Raw genomic sequence first — 24,175 nt, 5'->3', positions numbered from 1 at the left:
AGCTGAATCCTAAGTATCAAGACAGACGGAGTAGACTGAAAAACAACAACAACAACAACAACAACAACTTTTGTATTAGCCCAGATAATAGAGAAATGAGTTTGTCTGTGATGCAGGGAGCAAAAGCTCTAAGTAGTTGTAATTTGGGGCCAGCCTGGGGCACAGAGGCAGAGATAATACTGACCTCTTAATGGAGAGTCTCTGACCTGGTTATAGAAGCCAGGAATCCCGAGCACCCCGGGCTCTCCTCACCTTCTGTCTCTCCAGCAAGGAGAGGGCAGAGGTGACCAGATGCCTCCAGGAGGCTCTGACTGGCCTACCCACCTGTCCTCCTCAGATTTGAGGGTGCGGCTCTCCTGATTTCCAGTCACTTTTGACTACAAAAATATGTTCTGATTCCTCGAACTCATGTGCAGAGGAAGGAACAGGGAACGCTTGGTGAGTGGATGCGCGAGTCTCCTTTAGATGGAAACCAAGGCCAGGTAGGCAGCGGGCCGGAGGTGAGGAAGCAAACCCCATCCTCTCCTAGCAAGTAGCTGAGGCTTGGGTAAGAGTGCTAGGAACCGAGAAGGCTGGACCTACACTGACATGAACGCAAAGCGCGGAGGCCACCAAGAAAAGCCAATGCGGGTTTCTCTGAGCACAGCAAAGGGAGAGGGCCAGGGGGGGTGAGGGGTCACTTTGGCAGAGAGAGGAGAAAGTTGAGAAAGAAGAACTACCAGATGGGTCAATACTGGTGTTGTTCATTCAGATGCATGTCTAAGGCAGACAGCACTGGCGGGTCTCACTTATATGCGTCTGGCAGTCTGGGTGGCGGCTGGGAGAGAGCTGGCATCCTGGGGGACTCTGGCACATACAGAACCCGAGGAACAAATCAACCAGTGGACATGGGACATGAGGAGATACCACACAGGGACAGAGGCATTCAGGGGACAGCAGCCTGGATACAAGAGAGAAGGGAGGACTGGAGTGGACCAGCAGCAGGCTAGGAGAAGGTAGAGCTGAGAGGTTGGCATGCCTGGGGCCTCAACACTATCAACTCTAGTTAATATAAAAGAAGAATTTAAACTCAGATCTGTCTGACCCCGGTGTCTGTGTATTTGGCCACTATAGTCTCCGTCCTTCCTTTGATGACCCCAAGGGAACAAAGCAACGACTTAGGCTATGGCTGAGTGCTTGAATTGAGAGGCCAAAAACATTATAATTGTGATGCACAGATGCAGAGGAAATCCAACCCTTGCAGAGTGTGAGAAAATGGCAGGAATCCACCCCCTGGCCTGGCTCAGGCTAGGTTTCCCCAGCTCAGAAGCAGGGCTGGCTCCTCTGGGGAAACTTTCTTCCTGTTAGTCATTTGACACCCCATCCCCTAAGGCAAGGCTGGTCCCATTCCTAATAGTCCAACACCTTGGCTCCAGCCCCGACTTATGGAAAATCTGGGGTCAGCCTCAAATCCATCCACCTGTTCCCATGAGAAAAGGGAAGGAGCCAAGATGTCCTGGCCCCATTCCTCCACAGATGTCTTCCCAGCTGTGTGATATAACAAATCACAAAGGCAGATCTCATGCCTCAGCCCCAGGAGGAGACCACGAAGGCCACCAGAGAGATTATTGGCCAATAGAAGGCAGACCAGGCCAGGTAAACCAACAGATCAAGCCTAAGTCCCCAACCCGACCAGAAAGAAAGACATTGCTAATTTTCACCCTGGTCTAGACGGGAGCTAGATCCTGGGCTAAGGGTGACAGTGGGTGCTGACCTTGAATCAAGAAGGCCACCCTCTGGCAATCCTCCTCTGCACCTTAAAGTCTATTTTTTTCATACTGTTTTTGAGATTTTTATTTTCATAAGAGTTTAAACAACCACCAGACTGACCTATGGCCTTGAAAGTCTTAGAAGCCAACTTCCTTTCCTTGTGATAGGTCAGTCAGAGCCACCACCTCCTCCCCTGGGTAAACCAGCTGCTCTTTTGGACAGAGTGTGGGCTCCTCATGCTGCCACGTGGCCCGGGAACAGAGTCAGTGGTATGAAAGAAAATGAATCCGATGTGTAGAGCCGACCAGCGCGAGAGTCAATATGCTGAGCAGGCGAAGATGCTTGGCGCCATTGGCTCCATTTCTCCTGGAAACCTAGCTGATGCTTGGTGTCTTCCCTGTCCTGGTAAGGCTGCCTCTGTAACGAAGCTCCAGAGGGCTTCATAACACATATCTCAGAGCCTGAGCTGTCCTCAAACAGGTTCAATGATAACGGAGTCCCATGGGAAAACTGGTCACCACTGGGGTCTGAAGAGCTACAGTGGTCAGAACTGTGAGTCTGTAGGGGAGGTGGGAACAGAATTACGTGGTGATGGCCTACAGTATACCATGTACTCTCTACTTTGTCTTTACCGCAATCCTCACAACGGCCCTCAAATGCTAGCTATTAGTCTGAGCCTGCAGACAGACGAAGAACAGGTCAAAGAGGATCATGAACAGGAAAGGGTAAGCATTTTGAGTTGATCTGAAACCTCATACCTAGGCCTTCAAAGCTGGTATCATTTCTATCACCTCAGACATCCAGGGTCCCAGAGACACAAAGGCCAAGGGTGGTGAATCCAGGGTCTTAGCGCACAACTGTCTCCTATAGTAAGCATGGTGGCCCTTTTAGATCACCTTGGACCACTAGCATTCAGGGTGGAGAAGCATATGCAGATGCTGTGATCGTATACCAGCCAAAGACCTTACAAACTGTACCAATTCTGGTGACAGGTACCCAAGTAAGTACAGGGGACGAGCCAGGCTCTCAGACCGAAATCTTACAGAACCACCCCTCCCAGATAGATGCACTTCTTTAAAAATGGCAGGCTTCTAGGCAGATCTGTCATATCTGTGAGACATTACACGTCCAGCTTTCTCCATGGGTGAGGCCATGTGGCATAGTGACTATGGAGGTAAACACTCGAGGCACACTCACTTGACAGTTCCTTGTTGAGAAAATGGGAGAGAAAACTAATACCTAATTCTGCTGTCCTGGCAACTGAATTAATGGATGCCAGAACAGTGCCTCGTGCATCATACATCAACAAATTACAGATATTCTCTTAAGTCTCAGACCGTTCATGGAGCTAATACCTCCCACGCCCACCCTCATGATGCAGCATTATGTGGAATCTAATCTAGAAATCAGGGGCTACTTACAAAGGGAGGGAGTGAGCAGAGAGAACAGAAGGGAGTAGCACCCTAAGTTGCAGATGGGGCTGACATCTGCAGCCTCAGACACAGGAGCTTCCGTACCACCCTTTCCCATACCGTTCCCTCCCTAAATCCTCTAGACCTGGAAGCTGGGGAATCTGATCCCTGCTTTACCAGCAAGGAGGCTGAGACTCTGGCAGATAAGTGGCTTACCCAAGGATGCACTTAGAGAGAGACAGATCAAAGATTCACAGGCAGAAGGGCAAGAACAGCTTCTGAGCGTCTAAGCCTTGGCCCTTTACTGGGAAGCTCCCTCTTGGCAGCCCTCCTGTAGCTCTTGGGCTCTGCTCTATCCTGCTCCAGCTAGGACACTGTTGAAATGCCCCTCCATGGGTCAGCTTCCAACACTGGACAGCGGTTTCCTTGGGAGGCAAGACCCTTTGCAAATAGTTGGTGGTGACAGGATGCTTATAGAGGCCAGAAGAGAATCCATCTTTATAGACCTGGACCATCAAAGCCATGGCAAGACTGAGTCCATGAATTCTAGAATACAGCAGGGCCAAGGACTTGCTTGCAGCTTGTCATGCACGAGGCGGTAGAGTCTAGTAGCTAAATGTGGGAGCCTGACCCAAGGCTGCTTTGAAGCTTAGTTTCACATGAATGGGCCACATGCCTTTGGGCAAGTTGCTTGGCATTCATTAGTATTCGTGAGTTCTGACATAGCTAAGTCTAATATGATCATGGGGTTACCAGCCAACAGAAGTGTGACAGTCGGGCCATCTTGGTAATCAAGGACTACAGAGCCCTCCTTCCTCTTAGGCAAGCAGCATTAGCCTGTGTCCCCTGGCACCTTGGTCACTTGACCTCCACAGTCCAGCAACCACAGGAGGCAGAGCAGGATGCCCTTGGGATCCCCCAGCTCTAGAATCTGTCTGGGTTGTTAAAGACTGTATACATAATCCTTGAATCACATGGCATTCTAGCGATGAGATGGGTTTCTCCAGACAAAGTCTGTCTCCCAGCTGGCAAACAGTGAGTGCTCAGTAAGTCCCAGTAACCATAGTTGCCGATCCCCAATGTCTCAGACACTCCTATGTGTTGGGTGGTCCTCCACAGGGCTTTGGATGAAGGTGTCTGACCTCTGCACATTATATGACCTTCAGTATAGTCTTGGGGTTGGGTACTTTCTTCCAAAGACCCAAAACTCTACAGCCAGACTTGGTGTGGCCCTGAAGCAACTGGTTAGGGTCAGGGACTAGAAAGTCCTAGGGCGCCAAGCAGGCCTCTTAACTTGGGCAGCTGTCTTTCCTGGGGCTGCTCCCTTTCCGGAGTGCTGAAGCAGAGACATGTGGACAGCGAAGCCAGAAGTGGAACCCTGCGCACCCTGGATGCTCTGTCATCATCAAGGCCCCATGGAAACAATAAGACGGAGGGCAGTACCTACTCTCCTGTGGCAAACCCTGGACTCTAGAACAGAAGGGGACATCACGGGGACAGCTAGATTCCATGGCAAAACAAAATGCTTCAAGACAAAATGCCCTGGCTCCTATAACAACTGAGAGATGGGGGTGGGGCAGGGAATGAAGTCTTGACTCCCCAGGATGGCCTTTTCCTTCACTCCCAAGAGGACCTTTTTCTCTGAGATCTTCAAGTCAGCCATTCAAACAAAGCTGTATGAATAGAGTGCCTTCTACCCTGTACCAAGGGTATGATTCCTCCAAGTGATGGGGTGGAGGTGCTGGAGACCGAGCCCAGGTTTTGTGCATGCTAGGCAAATGCTCTACCCCTGTGCCCTCTTTTTACTCTTTTTGAGATAGGGTCTAAGTTGCCAAGTGTCCTGGCTAGTTCTATGTCAACTTGACACAAGCTAAAGCCATCAGAGAGGAGGGAGCCTCAGTTGAGAAAAGGCTTCCAGAAGAGCAGGCTGTAGGCAAGCCTATGGGACATTTTCTTAATGGCATGATTGATGGGGGAGGGCCCAGTCCATTGTGGGGGGGGGTCACCCCTGGGCTGGTCGTCCTAGGTTCTATAAGAAAGCAGGCTGAGCAAACATTTGGCCCAAGCCAGTAAGCAGCACCCCTCCATAAACTCCTGCCTCCAGGAACCTGCTCTTGAGTTCCTGTCCCGACTTCCTTCAATGATGAACAGTGCTGTGGAAGTGTAAGCTGAATTAACCCTTTCTCCTCCACGTTGCTTTGGTCATGGTGTTTCATCACAGCAACAGCAGCCCTAACCAAGATACCAAGGCTAGCTTTACACTTGCAATCCCCTGCCTTAAACTTCCTGAACATCTGGGATTACCAATATACAACACCATGCCCAGCTCTGATTCGTTTGAATAGTTTTCTAACTCCTTTGGTATGGCTTCTTGAATCGAACAAATAATCTGGAGGCTGAAACGTGGCCTCCATTCAGTGTATATCTGCTTCAAAGTTAGACATAACTGAAAATGTCCATGGATGTAGTGGGTGTATGCTTGTAAGCCCAGGCAGAGCGAGAAGATCGATTCCGTGTTCACCCTCATCTGCTTATCAAACTTGAGGCCAGCCTGAGCTACATGAGACCAAGGACTTGAAAAATGAGAGCAGGAGGGAGGAAGAAAAGGAGAGAGAAGGGAAGAGAGGGGAGGGAAGGGGAAGAAGGGGAGGAGAGGAGAGGAGAGGAGAGGAGAGGAGAGGAGAGGAGAGGAGAGGAGAAGGGGGTCTTGAGTGTCTAGTTCTAAAGTGCCTTAATGTCTGGGGCTGTGCTGTGCGTGGTCTGGTTCAAGCTTTGGGAGATGAGGGTCTGCCTTTAGCAGGGCACATATACCCCATGGCTAAGGGTGAGGAAGACCAATCCCTGCTAAGGGCGGAACACAGCACCTTAGGCAGTAGGCCTCATCAGAACTGCAGATGAGAGAGACAGCATCTGAACACAGGTATCCTTAGACGCCTCCCATTCAGTAAGGGCTACCAAGAGCCATGCGCCTCCAGTCAGGAGATTCAGAAGTTGAAGGCCCTGGAGAGCTAATCTCACAGGCAACCTCACCTAGAAGGGAGGGGACAATCCCTGTGTTCTCTCGTTCACTCAAATGTTTCCCCAGAGCCTACTGTCCCAGAAAACCCATTTCCATCAGCCACAGTCCACAACCTGTTTCTCCTTTACCACCTCTGCTCCAGCCAGCCAGGAGCTCTTGCCACCCACATCTCAAGCTAGTAAACCTACCCACACTCTCAGTCTCAGGGGCGTGCTGGTTTGCCCTTACACGCTGCTTGATAACTTTCTTCTGAATTGAGTAGAATTTTAAAAAATGGGGGAAGGACTGAGCTCCAGAAAGCAGTACTTTCTAGAAGTCAGGTTCAAATCCTGGCTCGGGTACTACCTATTTTTTTGTCTCCATTTCTTTACTTGTAACCAAGAAATGACGATGCAAATGGCATATAAACAATGCCTCTCCCCTCAGACCCTAAACAATTAGTAAATATTATGATTAGGCATAGCATTCTTGAGTTTTCCTTTTCCTTTTGCCTGGAAGGATCAGGTACCAGGTTCGTAGGAAGTAGCTCCCCAGTGTAGGGATCTTGCAATTCTAGGCCTTGTGGTGGTTCCTTGGGGATTCTGTAGAGAGAAGGCAGGGCCTCCTGTCTGGATGGCTGCCAGCTCTCCCCAAAGGAAAGGGCCTATTTAGTGGGTCACCAAGGGCAAAGAAAGCCTGTGTCTTCAGAGTCTGAAGGGTAACCAGTACTTAAAGTGCTTGTCTGGGAAAAGAGCCAGGCATCTGAACCCTGCAGCCTCTGCCTGGGGGTCTGTTTGGGGGAAGTTGTTCCTCTGTGGTCATATTTCACACTCTTAAACTGGTCCCGCTCTTGTATACATACATAGATACACATGTAAATGCACCTTCAGTTGTGTGTGCTTGTGCTGGAAACTAGAGCGTGTGCTGGTACGGTCGTGCACTATCCACGGGAACACATACTACTCACTGCCAGCTCACTCCAAGTTTGTATTATGATACTCTGACCTCACCCAAGTCCTAGGCATTGTGCTGTGTGTCACATAGCCATTATGTCCATATTTCCAATGTGCTGTGCATTTTGTTGTCTTACTAGTCATCCTGAGGTCATAGTTTATAATGGTGGCTCAGTATGGAAACATCTGGAACTCTTGACTCAAGCCTCCTACACCAAACATATAACCAACAGCAGGGCCCCAATGGATAACCCTCAGACAACTGTGTGGATCCACAGGCAAGGCAGTGGGAGTAGCTGATCATAGTTAGAAAAGTGCTAGTTCTTGGTGCCCATATCCCAAGTCACAGGAGTGGCAGCACCACGAGATATACAGGATGAGACTGCCACCCAGAAATTAGAAGGCTCTGCAGAGAAACCACCCATTCCCATGGTCCTAAAATGTATCATTGAGATGTCTAAAATAGATTTCAAGGTGACCCAGGCCAAGCCATGGCCCCAGCCGAACTCTGGTTGCCTTGCTGAGGTTTGGCTACAGTGGAGCTGAGAATTGTATGTAAACACAAGACGTAGTGGCACTGACAGCAAGAGACGGAAGCCTGGGGAACATCTACGGCCGCTGCCTCCCCTACCCACCGTAGCACCAGGCGAGGCAGAGGAGTGTAGGCACCCAGCAGGTCCTAATAACTCTCCCCCAGTGGGAGCTTCCCATCTCTTCACTTTGCATCTCACACACCAGAGGTAAACATCTGGGATGGGCCCAACTTTATCCCTGCCTCCACCTCTGGCGAGAAAACTAGAGTTCCTGGGACATCTTCCCAGTCAGTACACTGGCGTTTGCTGGTCAGAAGGAAGCAGAGGCTTGACCTCATTGAACAAGGTGGGACTGAGCCATGGAGGTTCAGGTGTTCTGCCTCCCCAGCTATAGAATCAGCAGTGTGGTTGTAAAAGGTATCTGCCCTGACAGCAGGAATTCTATGGGCTCCTGTTGGAGGTCACCTCCCCATTCAGGGCAGTCAGTTGGGTTTGGTGCCCTGGCCCTTTCTGTGCAAGAGGGGCACGGCTGCAGGCTCCCTGGACATCAAATATATCTGGGTAATCCAACAGGGTATGGAGGGAGGTCAGCCAGAGCAAATGAGAAGCAGGTGGCACCCATTTCCCCCGCTGCTGGCTGATTAGCTCAGGGAGTCTGCAAAGGGAAAGAAAGGCTTTGTCAGGAGCAGCTTCCCTAGGACCAAAGGACTGTAGCCAGGGGTGGTGGGTTCTGCGGGTCCTCAGCAGGGAGTCACTTTAAGATGCGACCATTAGGAGGCGGCAGGAGGGAGACCCAGGTGGAAGATGAGCTCTAGCCGACCTGGGAAGCAGGTGAATAAAGGTCGGACTCCTTCCCCAGAAGTTTCATTTAAAAGAAAGGGAAAAGACACAGGCAAGAAAGAGAAAAAGGCAGGGCAAAGGGAGAACGGAGGAGAGGCAGCTCAAAGAGGCGTCTAACCTCTGTGGAAGGCAGGCTACTTTCATCTGTAGGGATCGGATGAGCAAATACGGACCATGGTGGAAATTCTTAGGAGACAGGAATATTGGTTGAACAGAAAGATAGAAATAATAATAAAACTAATGATAGAAAAATTCTTTCAACAATGAATGCTTTCCAGGAACAGAAGGTAGTAAGCCCTCTGCTACCAGGAGCATGCAAACAGAACACCCACCTACCCCTGATGCCACAAAGGGATTAATTTCGTCCTTCAGTGGGTGGCTTATCTAGACAATTTCCACTCTTTGGTTCTATGGAATCCCAGGGAAGGTTAAGCACTATGCAGAGAGGAGGAGATTCCACTCTCGCCTGTCTGAGGAGACTCAGCAGTCAGGCACTGACTGCAGCTGTGCACCCTGGAGACTCACCCCGCTGTTTCATCCTTCAAGCTCCAGGAAGCCCCCTGCATCATGGGCCCTAGGGTCAGAGGCTGGAGAACTGGAAATGAGATAGCAGGGGAGAAGTTGCTGGGTAGCTCAGGATAGAGGGCAGTCAGTGCCTGACTGTAGCTTGGGCACAGGACAGACAGGGGTGAAACAAGGAGAAAGTAGCAGAAAATCTCCACAGGGCCCTAGATGACTTAGTCCTGCTTCATTTAAGACTAGAAAGACTTGTGGTCTGGGCGTGGAGTCCATCAGTAATGGGAATGAACATCATCATCATCCTAGATGTGATTTGGGGAAACCAGAGCAGCTCTGGGCACTTCAGCTCCCCTTGAACCTTCTCCCCAAGGTAGAGAGTCTACCCCTTAGATCTCCTCATCCATCTCTTCCCTGCTCTGAGACACAGAACACAGGTTGTCTTCTGAGGAGACCAGCTTTGGTCTCAGCAATCAGGAGAAGGCAACAGCCAGAGCAGAAACAGAATAGAGAGGAGGAGATTCCATCCTTGTCCATCCTCTATGGAGAGCCAAGCCTAGCCTTGCATGAAAACATCCTGAATGTGACAGAGAAAGAAAGAGTCTTCTCAGGGGTAGGCAGGAGGTTCTAAGCCCCAAGGTCCAGTGTCCGCTCCTATTCCACAGAAGCATGTTTACCAGCACGCTGCTACAAGTCCCAACCTGCAGTTCTGAAAGTCCCCTCCAGCCCAAATGCCCAAATTCAAGGAAAGGCAGAAGGAAGGGTTGTCCAGACTCTTTCCAGATCTCATAGAGTTCCTGGAATCACCAACCATGCCTCTGGGTGGAGCCTCTGGAACTGGGTGAGCTCTCTCTCTCTCTCTCTCTCTCTCTCTCTCTCTCTCTCACACACACACACACACACACACACACACACACACACACACTGCCTTCTTTGGGCAGCGGTTATCTAGGTTACCTAAAGCCCATCAAGGTCCTGGAGAAAGAGGGAAGAAGCGCTTGGGAAAGCAGGTCATCCTACAGCACTCGAAGCAAGTCCGTGAAGCAATCCTTTCCCAGGCCTCCTCCCCAAAGCCCCGGTGCCTTAGAAATGGACACTTCCTGCCTTTCTGCCTCCATTCTATTTGGTCTGTGCTTCTGAGGGAACTGTCGTCATGGAAACCCTTCCTTGTATGCCAGACACCTTCTGTGAAGAAATGGGACTAGGAACTCCATGATCCTGGGTTCTTTCACACCCTGACCTTGGGCCATCATAACTGTTTAACTCTTGTCTATTCTTTCCTGGTGGTCTGAACGGTGGGGGAAGCTGAATGTATGGGGGGGTCAATGGACTGACTTTGCTTGAATCTTTAGATGAAGGGCTGACGAGTATCATTTAGGATATAACTATAATTTTAACTTCTCTATGTTAATATAAGCACTCTTTAATCCACCCATGATGCTTACGGGGTCTACTCACTGCCCCCACCCTTATAGGATGAGCCATGGGAGGGGTCTCTTCCACTCATACATGGGGAAACTGAGTCCCAGAGGAGGAACTAGAACTTAGGACTCTTAGACAAGGATTTGGGATACTGCTTTCTGCTTTGCCCCAGAGCTTGGCCTGGTGGCCTTCCTCCAGAGTCAAGACTATCTCATAGGGACTGTCAAGCTAGGGTACTGGAATTGGCTGATTTCCCCCGGGGCTCACCCTCGGCCTTCTATGTTTTGGGGCTCTCACGGGGAAGTCTAGTTACTTGGCAGCTTTCAGGTTAGGGAAGGGACAGGGAGCTGTTTGGATCATCTGGGCTCCAGCTGAGTTTGGGGAAAGGAGTGATCAGGTTTCAGTTCATCCCCTTTATTCCTGAAAGGCTATTATTTGGGGCTGCCAAACCTCCCTGCCACTTGCTTGGGAAGCTGGGACTGAGATGGCACCGGGGAATGTGCATAACCTGATACTGGGCCTCATGGGCAAGAACAAAATCTCCATGACTTTAGCCCTGGGGAGATACCACAGGACGATTCTCTCCAGACGCCACTCTACTCTACACCAAGGGCCTATCCTCACAGCGGGCACACTTGTACAGGCCCTGGGATGCCAGTGGGCACTACCATCCCCCTTACTCCTGGTCAGTGTGCCCTCTACCTCATCTTCACACGGGGAAGAGGCTTGGCCTAGACACCAAATACCCGCCTATCATCTGATGCTGGAGAGTGTACCCTGGGGCCTGACGCCACCTTAGTCACCTTCGCTTGCGTGTCTCAGCTAGAGGCAGTACTTCCCACCTCTGCAGACTTCCCACCTTTCTTCCCCAGCTGAGAGTGAAGTGCCTTAGCCCTCAGTGAGGCCTGCTCTTAAAATCCGCTCGCCTGGCCCAGGCCCGGTACACACCACCTGCATCAGGCCCCACCACACCTGTAAGCTCGTCCTCACCTTGAATCTCCCATGGAAGACCTGTACCTGAGGGTTCAGGGAGAAATGCATTCTTCAGCTCAGGGGACAAGCCCTTGCATTTTGGCCTAGCATCTGCCCAGCAAGAAAGGGAGGAGTTCCCTTGTCGCCCCATAATTGTTGAGGTGTCTCGTGGAAGCGTGCTTGGGGCGATGATAGCCGAGTGGGAATAAGGGACCACAGCTTGGCTTCTCTTCCCCTCCTGCCCCTAGCCAGCTCTAGGACCATCTAACAGAGTGTCTGTGGTGACCCCTTTTGAGAAGCAACTAAGAGGCCTTTGATGGGCAGTGTAGGAAATACTTTGACTATGGAGGGTTTGATTAGCTAACCCACCCCAAACGGAGCAAGTTCTGACCTTGAAAATGGGGCTGCACACCCCACCTGTCCCCACACTCCTCTTCCCCTGGCCCCTTTCTCCCTCAGTCCTCTCACTGTTTCAGGCTATGTTCATTCCAAGACCTCATAGCCTCACGTCTCCGTCACAATTCCATGACCACCTTCTTCAGTCCCTCTCTAAAGCACAGGCCTCCTAGTGCCAAGCACTTGGTTTTCCTTATTGTCTATCTACGCTCCTTGAGGGCAGGGCCTCTGGTAGACCCAACAACAGGCAAGAGGGTGGCACTTCTGCCCATCACCTCTGCATACTCCACTCCATCCCCCCACCCTTTCACTATCAAATCGGATTTGGGGGAGGGTGGCAGCTTTCTAAATGGATAAGGCTGTCTTCCTCCCTTTGCCCTTGTCCAGTTTCCTGACTGCCTCAGCAAAAGCCATCTGTGTCAGAGGCGGCATCCTTGTTCACCAGACTCTCACCACACCACAGGCGGGTATGTCTCAGAAAGACTGCAGCAGTCTGAACAGGTTTCCTTCAGTATTCTCCAGGGGCTTTGGGCCAGCATCCGCTTCTCTTCTCCCTCAGTCCATCGGGTCACTTGGACAGCCATCCTCCTCTTGGCCCCGCCCCATCACACGCTCACGACACGCCCCTTCCCAGCCCCCAGCAGAGCTAGTACTGGCCTGCAAGGTACCCAGGAAGATGGGGTCCCTGGGTTCTGGCGCCTGAGGACCCACAAACCATTCCCTGCAACAAGTCCGTGCACTCAAGGTGGCTCGCAGCCGACCTCCCGCAGCCCCTGTATTGCCGGTGCAAGCTTCCGAGGCACTGTAGCCTCCTCAGGCACATCCTCCGTGTATCCCTGTTTGAGGACAGGGTCTCTATAGAAAGAAAGCACGGTTCCCGGGCTGGCTCTGGGTTTTTTACTCAGACTGTTCAGGCTTGGAGAACAATGGAGCAGCTCTCCAGCTTCCTCCACCGAGGAAGCTTTGTTCCTCCCTTCCCGCCAGCTTGGCTTTCATTAGCCAAAGGGCAAAGGCTTCTCGAGAGTCTCCGTGCGAAAGCCCAGACCTTCCCCTAAAACACTTAGGGGGATGGGAGTGGTGGTTGCTTGGGGCTGAGGAAAAGGACGCATCCAGATGCGCGCAGCTGGCTGCCCGCCCGCCTCCCTGGCCCCAGACACTTCTTGTTGCCAGGTCCCCCACACCCGGGAAATCCGATTCAAGCTCCCACCCGGGATTCACAGAGGAAGTGGAGCCTCAGCTCTGCTCCAAGGACCAACTGGACCTCACATCTGCTCTCCGTACATCTGTGCTCTAGATCTGGGCCCTTACCAATGCTCTCCTAGCAATTCTGGATGCTGTATTAACCAGCGCAGACCACTCCTCAGCCAGTGTCTTTACCAGCCTCACTGTGGTTTGCCATATTAGGACTCTGGACTTCAAAATTCAGGGGAGCTAATGGTTTCTGAGAACCTAAGTCCTCCTGCCCCCATTGTCCACCCTCACCTCCGACAGGCCACAGCAGAGCCCAGGCTCCTATCAGCGACATCTTTAAGACAAGCATTAGTCAGACACAGCTGGAGGTAGGCCAGCTCTGCACATCTGGGCAGGAATGCCCCTCCGAACCTGGCCAGCGGTCAGTGTAAGGAGGAAAGGGAGGAAGCTTCGCTTTCCCCACCTCTCCTTGCAGCGAGCGGGCCAGGAGAAAACCAGGGGCGGGGTGGGGCGGGGCAGCGAGACTTACCCAGCATCTGGCTGAAGAGCAGCTGCTCCAGGTCGCCCAGCACGGTCACCACGAGCTCGGGGTCCACCTTGAGGAAGGCCCGCTCCTCCTGGCCCTTGGCTGAGGGCACGGTCCCTGAGCTCTTTTGCGCCTTAGCCTTGCTGGAAAGCAGCTCATCATCCGATTTGCCATCGTCGCTCACGGCTGCCTCAGGCGCCTTGCTGAGAGGTTTGACCTCCGCATAGGGTCCGCGAGGAATCCGGCTGGGTTTGCCTAGGCTGGGCGCTAGTGGAGCCAGTGGGGTCTTGGCGCCGCCCGCAGGGCCTCCTTTGGGCTGGAAGAGCGAATGCTCTGATTTGGACAGTGTCTTGGACATTAGAGGAGCCTCTCGGCCCTTGGGCCCCAATTTGCCCAAACCCTTGGGTGCCTTGGCCATATCATCGCTCCACTCAGGTTCATACAGCTGCAGCTTTTTCTCGGAGTCCGTGAGAAACGAGAGGTTGGTGAGCGACTTCTGTTTGCGCAGGTTGGAGGTCGGCGGCCCACTGGGGACACGGCTGTCCACGCTGCCGGACTTGAAGACCTTCAGCTCAGCTGCGCTGGCCTTGGCCATACTGCCACTGCCGCCCGCCGCCGCCTTGGCGCGCTTGGGCAGCATGCCTCTGCCGTCCGCCGCGGTCGCCTTTCTGCTGGCTCCCCGAGGCTCGTCCGCGCCCTCGTCGCCGCCGCTGCCGCTGCCGCCGCTCAGCTCCACCTCGGGCTGCACGCTCTTGACGCTGCTGCCCAGCATTCTGCCTGCCAGGAGCGCATGGACGATCCGCGCGTCTGCAGGCACGGGGCGGGGGAAGGAGGCGGGAGCGAGAGGAGGGGGCGGGGGGGGGCAGACGGAAGAAACCGCGGAGGAAGGGGAGAGGAAGGGGAGGGAGCAAGGGGGCGAGCGGAGGGCGAAGGGGAAAGAAATGCAGGAAAGCACAGGGAAAGAAGCCCGGGAAGAGGAAAAGGCGAGGAAATAGCGGGCGATGGGGGCGGGATCGAAGGAAAAGGGGCGGGGCAGGGGGGAATATAAATTAAAAAATGTAAATCAGTCAAAGGAAGGATGGGAGCCCGGAGGCTCCATCGAAGCGGGGACGTGCTGTGATGCTGGCCCGATTTGTGCGCTGAGGGCCGCGTACTCGGGGGCAGCGCCCTCACTACACTCCTCCTTCCAGCTCGTGGAGAGACTGCAGGCAGCAGCTCCTGGCGAAAAAGGGGAGGGGGAAGGCAGGGAGCAAACAGGAGGAGGGGTGGAGTGTGTGCAAGGGGAGGGAGGTAGGGGAGAGAGTGTGTCTATTTCTGGCTCGGGAGGGGGAGGTGTCTGTGAGCTGAGCCCTGGGGGCACAGAAAGGATCCCACCAGTTTTTCTTCTTGCTTTCTGCAGAGAGATGAGGTATATGGTTCCCTACTGAATCTGGGAAAATGTATCTGTGGAGGAGATTAGAGGTGCAGGTGAAGGTACTGAGAAAGGGTAACTGTGGACACAGGACAAAGTTGCCCTGTAGGGTCTGGGGTAGAAACCAGTAGACCCTGTGGTTCCCACACACCACCTTTAGTTTCCCCCAAGGAAACTCTCTTGCTACCTTCAGTCCTGTAGGGTACACTTTGCCCTGAGGTAAGCCCAGAAGGTAAGGGACATAGTACAAGTTAGGGTGGTTCAAACAAGTCCCAGGGTTGACAGAGAAGAGGGGCTGGGATGTAAATGGAAGGGGCTAACCCTTAGAGCAAGAATCTGAGTTCCCAATCCTCTTGATCACATGACCTTGTCAAAGTCATTGAAGCTCTCTTGCTGTCTGTTGCTCCTACGGGGGTTTATGATACTGGCTTCATAGGTAACGGGGCTTTGGAAACCTAAGGACTCTGAAGAGACTTAGCATCCATCCTTTGGCAGAGACAGAACCAATGAAAAAGATCCTGGATATGTCCATGCCGTCAGCGTAGCCCTCCAAGTGCCACACTCGTTCAGAGGAGGTGTTAATGGCTAACGGGCTCTGAGGTCTGAATGCTGGACACCAGGCGCTGACCAGAGCCCAGGATACTCTCCTCCATCCCAGGATAACTTTCTCCATCCCAGGGCTGGATTGAGAGTCTTTCTAGGAAAGGGACTGGAGTAGAGAGACCATGTCTAGCACAGTGCTGAGAATGGATGTTACTGGGCAGAGACGTGTTTGACAAGGGCAGTGGACTTTCAGCTGGCCTTAGAGATCCAAAGAAAGATAGAAATCCTGGCCTCCAGGGAATACAAGGCAGACAACCCAGGAGTTGGGGAAATAAGTCCTTCGTCCCTGTGGAAATGAAGTGTCACACACGTTTATCTCAGGAAGGCAGGCATGGGTGTGTGTTCTAATTACAGGGATGACAAGAGGCAATGCCTCCAAGGAGCGAGGGAGGAGAGCTGGGTGCAGAGATTGGCCAGGTAGCCAGTGATCAGAGGCCCTAAATCCAGATCTTTAGAAGCTCAGAGGTAGAGTCAAGACTGTGAGTTCATAGCCGGGCGGTGGTGGCACACGCCTTTAATCCCAGCACTCGGGAGGCAGATCTCTGTGAGTTCGAGGCCAGCCTGGTCTACAAAGGGAGTTCCAGGACAGGCTCCAAAGCTACAGAGAAACCCTGTCTCGAAAAACCAAAAAAAAAAAAAAAAAAAAAAAAAAAAAAAAAAAAAAAAAAAAAGACTGTGAGTTCATGTAGGAAACAAGCAATTTGAAGCTGGCCAAAGGACTGTTGAGTAGCAACCCTGTAGAACATGACCAGGCATAGAGGTGGCCACAGGACACACAATCCTCAAGCTTCTACCTGGAATAAGCTCCTAGTTCAAGCAAGAGGGAGAGCGTCTCTGATCCCACAGACGACTTGTAATACTGTCACAAACAACTGGAACTTGAGATCCTCCTGCCTCAGCCCTCCGAGTGCTTGGATTGTACATATGCCGTGTTTAAAGTCCTCATTTGTATCCGTCTGTCATTCTGTAATTTAATCAAGACCTCCCTGATTCAAACACATGGGAATGTTACTTTCTCTAGAAATTGCAATTTGGGAAAGGATACCTGTGGACTGATTTACCCAGTTCTCGGTTGTGGTTGATATTTTCCCCCTGTGTATAAATTCATCTCCGCCTTAGCTAACAAAATTGAACAATACGGTGTCCATCTACTGATGTCTACTGCTGTAGCCAAAATGCCTGGCTTACCCTGAGCCCTCATCTCTGGTGTAGTATCTGTAGTGCAGCCTTCAGCGTTTCATGAAACCCTAGTCCCTGTGTTCTGTCCACCTGCATTTCCTTTGCTCCGGATGCCTCCTGCCCCCGGGACCTGACCTTCCTTCCGCCATGGTTGTCTCATTCCCTCATTTGATATTTGGTGTGTTAGCTTAGTTCTTCCTCTTCTCTGTATCCTCTTTGTTCCTCTGTGCCTTCTCTCATGGGACAGCTTATTTCCCAAATCTCAAGTCCCTTTTCCTCCTTCGATAAACAGCCCCTGAAATTCTGCTTCTCTTTAGAAGACAGTGCAGATAAAGGAAAGATTGCTCCTTCGAATTTTGGTTAAAACCTGCTCTTATCAGAAGAGAGGCACCGCCCCTTCCTACCCTCTAAGTCTGGATTCCTCTCCCTCCCACACAGCACATCACCTGTCGGTTTCTGAGAAGTAAAATACTATCTATGCACGATGTCGTGAATTAACTCACTGCCAGTCCCCCCTCCCATCTTTAAAGGGTCTTGCCATGGCCAGGTGGTGGTCCCTTTAAACATTAGCTTGGCATCTTGGAATACCCAAGGCTCCCTAGTACCACCTCTACCTCTCTCACTCTTTTTTATTCTTTCCACATTCCCTGAGTCCAACCATCCTCTTCTGTAGTGAGAATGTTCTGCTGCCGTGGCAACAGCCATTCTGGCATTCGTCGATAAAGCGGAGATGTACAGAGCCTTTCTACAGTGATTCCTGAAAAGAGGGAGTTCTGCCATATCATACCATCCCCACAATCAACCCTGAGCCCCTCCTACTCAGGCATTCCCTCCTTCCCTACCCTGCAAAAATGCCGGGGCTCAAGTGGTTCATTGCTTAGAGACCAGTGATCATCAAGGGATGGCAAGATGAGGGAGAGAGTGGCCTGGGCAGACAGAGAGTGCTGATGATGTCAGTAACCTTCTGTGAGGTCTGGCTCCTGTCAGTTCCTACTGGAGAGGTGGGGGAAAGAGGCCAGTTTGGAATCATTTATATCTTCAGTTGCTTGATCTCCTAAAACAAGCATAAAACCCCACTTCTGCCAGTTTCTGTACTGGAAATAGGTTGTGTAATTTGACCATATTTGTTGACTAATATCTTGAGGCGATTTGAGGAATGAAGATGTAGGCACTGGGCCAGGGAAAGACATGCTGTGGGACTTTACGTTCTCACATCACCCCCCCATGACTGGAAATGATGTAACCCGGGGTGAGGGGGCGGTGGTCTGGGGCTCTGCCTGGTGGGGTAGTGTTAGCTGGAGGAAAGGCAGAGAAGAGAGATGAAGGTAGAAATGAGAGCTAGACTGTTCCTGCCCTGATGACCTTGAAAGGTAACCTTGGGAGAAGGGACTGTGAGGGAGAGAGGAGTGGGCAGAGGAGTCCACACTTTGCTCCCCACATAGCACAGGACAGAGTTTGGGGGGCATCACTCTTGTTTCTGTGCCCACAGTCAGGATCTGGGGAACAAGGACTAGAGACACAACCATGTGACTGCAAAGCTAGCCTACCCATCCTGGCCTAGTGCTGGGGCTGCCATCAACCCCAAAGAGTAGTGACAAGCTAAAGGCTTTCTGGGCTCATCCTCCTGTGCTGAGCCTTCTTGCCACTTCCCCGAAAAATTTCTGACACCCCATCTCTCTCTGTAGAATGTCCACTATCTGTTGCCCCCCAACACTTCATTCTACCAGGTCATTTCCCTATGTCACTCTACCCCTCAGTGGGGACTTCAGGATGTGAGCAAGGCCATGCTAGGTGCTGTGGAAATAGCTGATGTTTAAACACCAAGTCTCTAGACGCCCCCCCACCCCCCATTGCTCATAATGGGTCAGGTCAGCTGGGATAGATGCTGGGGGATTTAGCAGAACACAAAATAAAACATGCGTGTCCTTGTGGAGTTTATATTCAAACGGGAAAGACAGCAAATTAGCTAGAGATGCCAGCTACTTGAAAGCACTAAGGGGGGGCCAGCAAGATAGCCCAGTGGCTAAGCAAACTTGCCACCAAGCTTGACAACCTTGGTTCCATTCCCAGAACCCACATGGCAGAGCTGACTCCTGAAAGGTGTCCTCTGAGCTCCCACAGACAAAAGAAACATTTAAAAAAACGTGAAGGAGGAAAAAAATGGAAATAAAAATTCCTGGTGTATTTGAAAGACAACGAGGAAGATAAAAGGTTGAAGAGAAAACGGAAGGGAAGCTGCAGGAACTGGATGAGAGATGTAAGGGCAGGCGTGGCATGGAGGACCTTGTAGGTCCTCATATAAGGGACTGGTTACTTGGAATAACACTGGCAGGTCAGGGGGACCTGCCTTCCCCTGGGGAAAGATCCATTTGAGTCTTATGTGGAGGCACATTTTTGGGGTCATTGGCTGAAGTGGTGAAGCCAGGGGAAAGATGATGGTGGTGAGGGGTGGCCATGAGAAATGGTCAGCCATGGTATACACTGGTGCCCTTAGAACTCGCTCTTTGGCTAAATGTGGGTATGTGGGAGAGAAAGGGATCAAGGCTATTTCCCCCAAGGTTTTTGGTCCGTACAACTCTTGCATGGGAATTTCTCTATGTTTCTTTGTTTGTGGTTTTGTTTTAGTTTGTTTGGTTTTTGTTTTTCAAGACACAGGCTTTCTCTGTGTAGTCCTAGCTGTCCTGGAACTCGCGCTGTAGACCATGCTGTCACCTGTTTGTTGTGTGCCACCACAGGCTTTCTTTTGTTGTTGTTGTTGTTAAAATAAGTTCCCCCCAGGCTAGCGCTGAACTTAATCTCCTCATGCTTTAGTGTTTTCTGAATGCTGAGATCAGTGTGTCATCAAACCCAGCTCCCCTCAATCCCTTGTGAAGGGGAACGCTGCTCCTTTAAGGATGGCACCCTAACTCTCCCCACAGTTCACTGCAGCCATTCTCATGATTTCCTAACATCTCGGCCATCATTCATTTATTCGTGTTTCTCAAGAATCCATTTTTTTTTTTTTTTTTGGTTGAACTTGTCCTCAAAGGCCATCAAAGTCCTCTGCGCATAGTGGGCTCTCAGGAATATTTGGTGAATGACGACTGATTAAATGAATGAATGCGTGACTCAGAACAGATGTGTGGGGCCTGTAAACAGGGGTGACCTCTCAGTACCCTGTGGTGAGAGACAGCACAGCTGGAGTGTGGAGTGGAAGCCAGGCCTCTGGGAGAGCAGCTCCAGGACAGGAGGAGGCCACTGACCCTGTCCTTGTGCCATTCACCAGAAACTCCATATCTTCAAGGAATGACCTTGGGACATCTAGCTATGAGACTACTTCGTGCCCCCAAACTTCTGTTGTGTTCAGAGGTACGGGGGAGCTTTGCCGCACTTCGGAGCAGAAGGGGCAAGCATGTCCAAGGTGTTCTCACAGCCCAGTCTGTCTAGCACACGTATTAGCACAAAACTAGGACGAGAGTCTACCATTTACTCCTGTGTGCATAGGAAAAGTTAATAACGGACACAGTGATGTCGCACAACACCCCGGCATGCTTGTACCTACAGGAAGTCCTCTTAGATTGGTTTACTCCCTGCGTACTAGGGAAAATGAGGCTCTGCAAGCTGAAAGCTGGTAACAGAATCAGGGTTCTAGACCTTAGTCAACCCCCACCCTGCCCCTGCTCCAGTCCCAAGAGGACAGAAATGTGGATCAACCCTAAGCCGTGCACACTTTCCTTAGAACTCCCAGCGGCGTGGCCTTCCCCTCCCCTGACAGGATAGGGCGGTGCATGGAGGGCCGAGGAGGCTTGGAGAATAAAAACAAGTCATTTCTCGTCACACAAAGTGACAGGACCTAAAGACAGCTAGACATCTCCTTAAGTCTGGGAAGACATTGACCCTCTTCCAGAGGTCTGTAGAACCTGAGGTAACAGAGGCTGAGGCCTGTTCAAGAGAGGCTGCTCCAGATCTGGTGTGGAAGGGCAGAGGACAGGCCCCTCCTCCAGCCACAGGCTCCTTAGGGACCCCCAGGGCTACAATGGCTGGGTCTTAGCAGAATCTAGCTCAGGGCTCGGCTGCTGTTGCTTGTTCTTGTCAGATGTTCTGGACCTCATGCCTGAGCGTGGGGCCTTTCTTCCTGGTGGCTGGTTCTCGGAGGGCTGTCCAGGAAGTGGAGGTGTGGGCTCAGGACCTGCAGGCACGGAGGCCCTCCTCCCCTCATAGCTACAGCTCTGTGATCCCCAAGAGTTCTCTAAGTTGGTGGTCTGGGTGGCCTTTCAGGAAGGACCACCCCAATCTCTGGGGCCTAGCTGCCACACAGGCCTGTGCTGACCAACATTCAAGCTCTACACAGCTCTGGCCTCATCTCCTGGCAACTGTGCCCCCTACTGCTCCCCTACTTGCCTCTGTCCAGATCTAACTTCACCCCTGTACCTTTGCTTTGCCTGGCCTTTCTCTGTATGCATTCAGGTCCAGTGCATCTCACAAGGCTTCCTTGCTCAGCCCTCCTTGACTGCCTCACACAACTTTGGGCCTTTCCTGACTTCTGATTGTAGTTGAGGACTATGTAGTCATATTCTGCTTACTTGCATCACAGAGCCGGATCCTCTTCCACCAACAATGAATTGAAAGCCTCCTACATAAGGCAGATGGTGATGACACACTGAGGCTTGCTGAACTGAGGGCAGCAGGTCCTCCAGGAACCAGGTACCGGAGGCCTCTTACAAACATTATACAGTACCTTATTTCATAATCCCTATGAGTTAGGGAGCCTCATCATAAAACTTCATTTTATGGAGTAAGAAACTTTCCCAAGACCATATTGTGGGTACCCAAGATAATGAGAGATCGAATACCATTCTGTTGTGGGGGACCATCCCATGGACAGAGGAAGTGGAATACAGTACAGCCAGTCTCTTGTCTCAGCTTCATCAACTCTGTCCTCCTCAATCCCAGTGACCCTAACAGACCCACAAGCTTGAGATTAGGGTTTACCCTAATCTCTCATCTTGGGGGTCCTGGGTTCTCTTTTGGACGTGCTACATGGCGTTAGATTCCTGTTTCCTCTGTACCTCCACGGGTCCTGTAAATTAGGTAGGGTGAGAGGGAGAGGGTATGGGATCTCCACTTTCTCTGCTCTGAGGAATCCCGGAGGGAAAAGTAGGGAGAAATACCTAATCTAGGGCACGCTGTCTGAAACTGTACTCATTTGAAACCACATCCCCTTGCTTCTCTGGTCAAGCAGAAGTCCAGGTGTTTCCACATGTTTGTGTCCTATACATCACTGTGGCAACTGTCCCTCCCCACCCCCACAGCTACCATGGTCCTTGCACACTGAGCCTCAGATGAGCTCTGTACCACCTAGATTACATGGTCCACAGACCAAGACCAGCCTAGATTGGTTGTCATGGCAACTATGGGCATGAGGTAGGAAACTCCAGGCAAGCAAAGGGAGAGGAAAGTGGAGAGAGAGAGAGAGAGAGAGAGAGAGAGAGAGAGAGAGAGAGAGAGAGAGAGAGAGAGAGAGAGAGAGAGAATGAGAATATATATTCTGTAGAAACAGGCAAACTACTTGTGGGAGCATGTATTTTTTTTTTAATGGTCTAACCCAGAATCAAAGCAGATACTCCATGCAGAGTCTCATAGCGCTGAATCACAAAGTTGCATGGGACCTTGGAGATAGTCTTATGCAATATTTTCCCTCATGGACTAACTGACCTATTTGTAATAAACCCTATTGCCTCAGTGAGGGCCAAACAAACCCCCAAAACAGAGGGAAAACACAAGGCCACAGCTGAGGTTGTCTTGCCAACCCATTTGATGACATCCTACCACAAAAAATAACTTTGTGATCTGTATCCACAGACCAGATTTAGGAGGTCAGTAGACCGAGTCACCAAATATCAGCCACATGGCCAGATGGTAGCCATTTGCCTCGGAGACATAATGTCCACTGGTTTCTTAAGGAGGTTCTGGAGCCTCAAACAGTTAAAGATAACTGTATGCATACAGAAACCATAACCCACCGTAACAGCATAGAGACACCTGGGCAAGCACTGCCCAGAGAGAAGCCACTCCCACTCTGTGGCTGCTCTTAGTGGCCCACTGACACCTCTGTGCTTTATTAGAGTTTTTGCTAGGTTTCTCAATAAGACACAGCATTCAACAGAGGGCTGCCATGGATTCATATTTTTGATTATTTTTAACCGGTATCACTGGCAATTACTTGGCACAGAAAAATAGCTCTGCAAATCCTAGAAATAGTTCCCGAGCAGTGGGTGGGGCTTTGAGAGCTGAGAAGAGAACTTCACCTTCTCAGAGTCTGCTTTATCCACAGGAGCTTGCCACTTCAGCACTTCCTCCTGCCTCCTCCACATGAACCCAACCTCTGCAGCAGGAAGGATGCAGTGAGGTCACCATGGATGTCCTGCTCCTGGCTGGACCGGTTTAGTATGGAGACTCAGGCTCCACATTCCCTGCTTCGGTCCCATGAGTTCTCGGAAGTTCCCTTAGCTCTTTTACCCTACAGAACACCTTCATTTCCTAGTTCTACCCTCACTGGCAGTGGGATCCTTAAAAAAAAAAAGTACAACCTGGTGTGGTGGCTCATGTCTTTAATTCTAACACTTGGGAAGCAAAGGCAGGCAGGTCTCTGTGAGTTCCAGGACAGCCTGGTCTATCTACATGGCAAGTTTCTGACTGCCAGTGCTACATATTGAGACCTTGTCTCGAAAACAAAACAAAAGAAGGTATAGCCAGGTATTTCTTGATTTCTTTTCCCTGTCCCAGGGCTTTTCCTGTTCTGGGATGAGTGACCTGGAACTCACTGGCCCTACCTTAGTTTTCTATTAAGTCTGGAATTCCTGTCTGCTCCGGGCCACACATAGGATGGAAGACAGAGCCTACCATCCTGGTTCTTGTGTCTGTCACCTTACGCGCAGAAGGTGCCTGCCCTTGAGCTCCATCTGTATGAGTCTGCTGAGTAGTGCAGCAGAAAACAGGAAAACCAGGCACTCTCAACCCTACGTGTTGGAGTTGGAAAACTCAAAGTGGCAGATGCTGTGCAGAGCGACTCACACACCTGCAGGAGGCGGAATGTGGGGTGGGTCTGGCCCGGGTAACCGTGGCAAAGGGGACTTCTGGCTGCCCAGCCTCTGCAGCTCTTGATATTCGCTAAAACTGTTCCTACTGGGTTCAATTTACTCTGCAGATAAATCTCATTGCCAGCCAAATGCCGTCAGGAGGAGTCACTCAGTCTTCTGGCTCCCCACTCCCCGCTCCAAGGCGGCAGCATCCGGATCCCTCTCTTTCTATTTCAGTCCCCTTGGCAGTATACCTCAGATGACCTCCCTCCTCCAGCCTCTTCCTTTGGGTCTCTCACAGAGCCTGGCTGGGTTATATTAGCCACCCCACTGCTTCTCCCTCAGCCACTTCCCCCTCTCTGGGCTCAATACATCTTCTTCTTCACCGAGGTCATAGTGTGCATGGCTAAGGGTGT

The 24,175-nt window shown here is 51.3% G+C and overlaps 1 protein-coding gene across 9 annotated transcripts in view; it reads right to left on the bottom strand.

Moving 5' to 3' along the window:
* Positions 1-24,175, bottom strand: part of Nav1 (neuron navigator 1) — a 251,746-nt gene that overhangs the window by 137,964 nt on the left and 89,607 nt on the right. For 8 of the 9 annotated variants that reach the window (XM_057769893.1, XM_057769886.1, XM_057769888.1 and 5 more), the window contains one exon: positions 13,512-14,315. In XM_057769893.1, coding sequence (XP_057625876.1) covers positions 13,512-14,315 — 804 coding nt within the window. Of the gene's footprint in view, positions 1-13,511; positions 14,348-24,175 lie in introns of those variants that run through there. The other variant, XM_057769894.1, reaches the window with a different exon arrangement.

The sequence above is a fragment of the Chionomys nivalis genome, chromosome 5 (assembly GCF_950005125.1).
Source record: "Chionomys nivalis chromosome 5, mChiNiv1.1, whole genome shotgun sequence".
NCBI lineage: Eukaryota > Metazoa > Chordata > Mammalia > Rodentia > Cricetidae > Chionomys > Chionomys nivalis.
The sequence above is the reverse complement of the archived record's forward strand: the minus strand, read 5'-3'. Positions and strand labels throughout refer to the sequence as shown.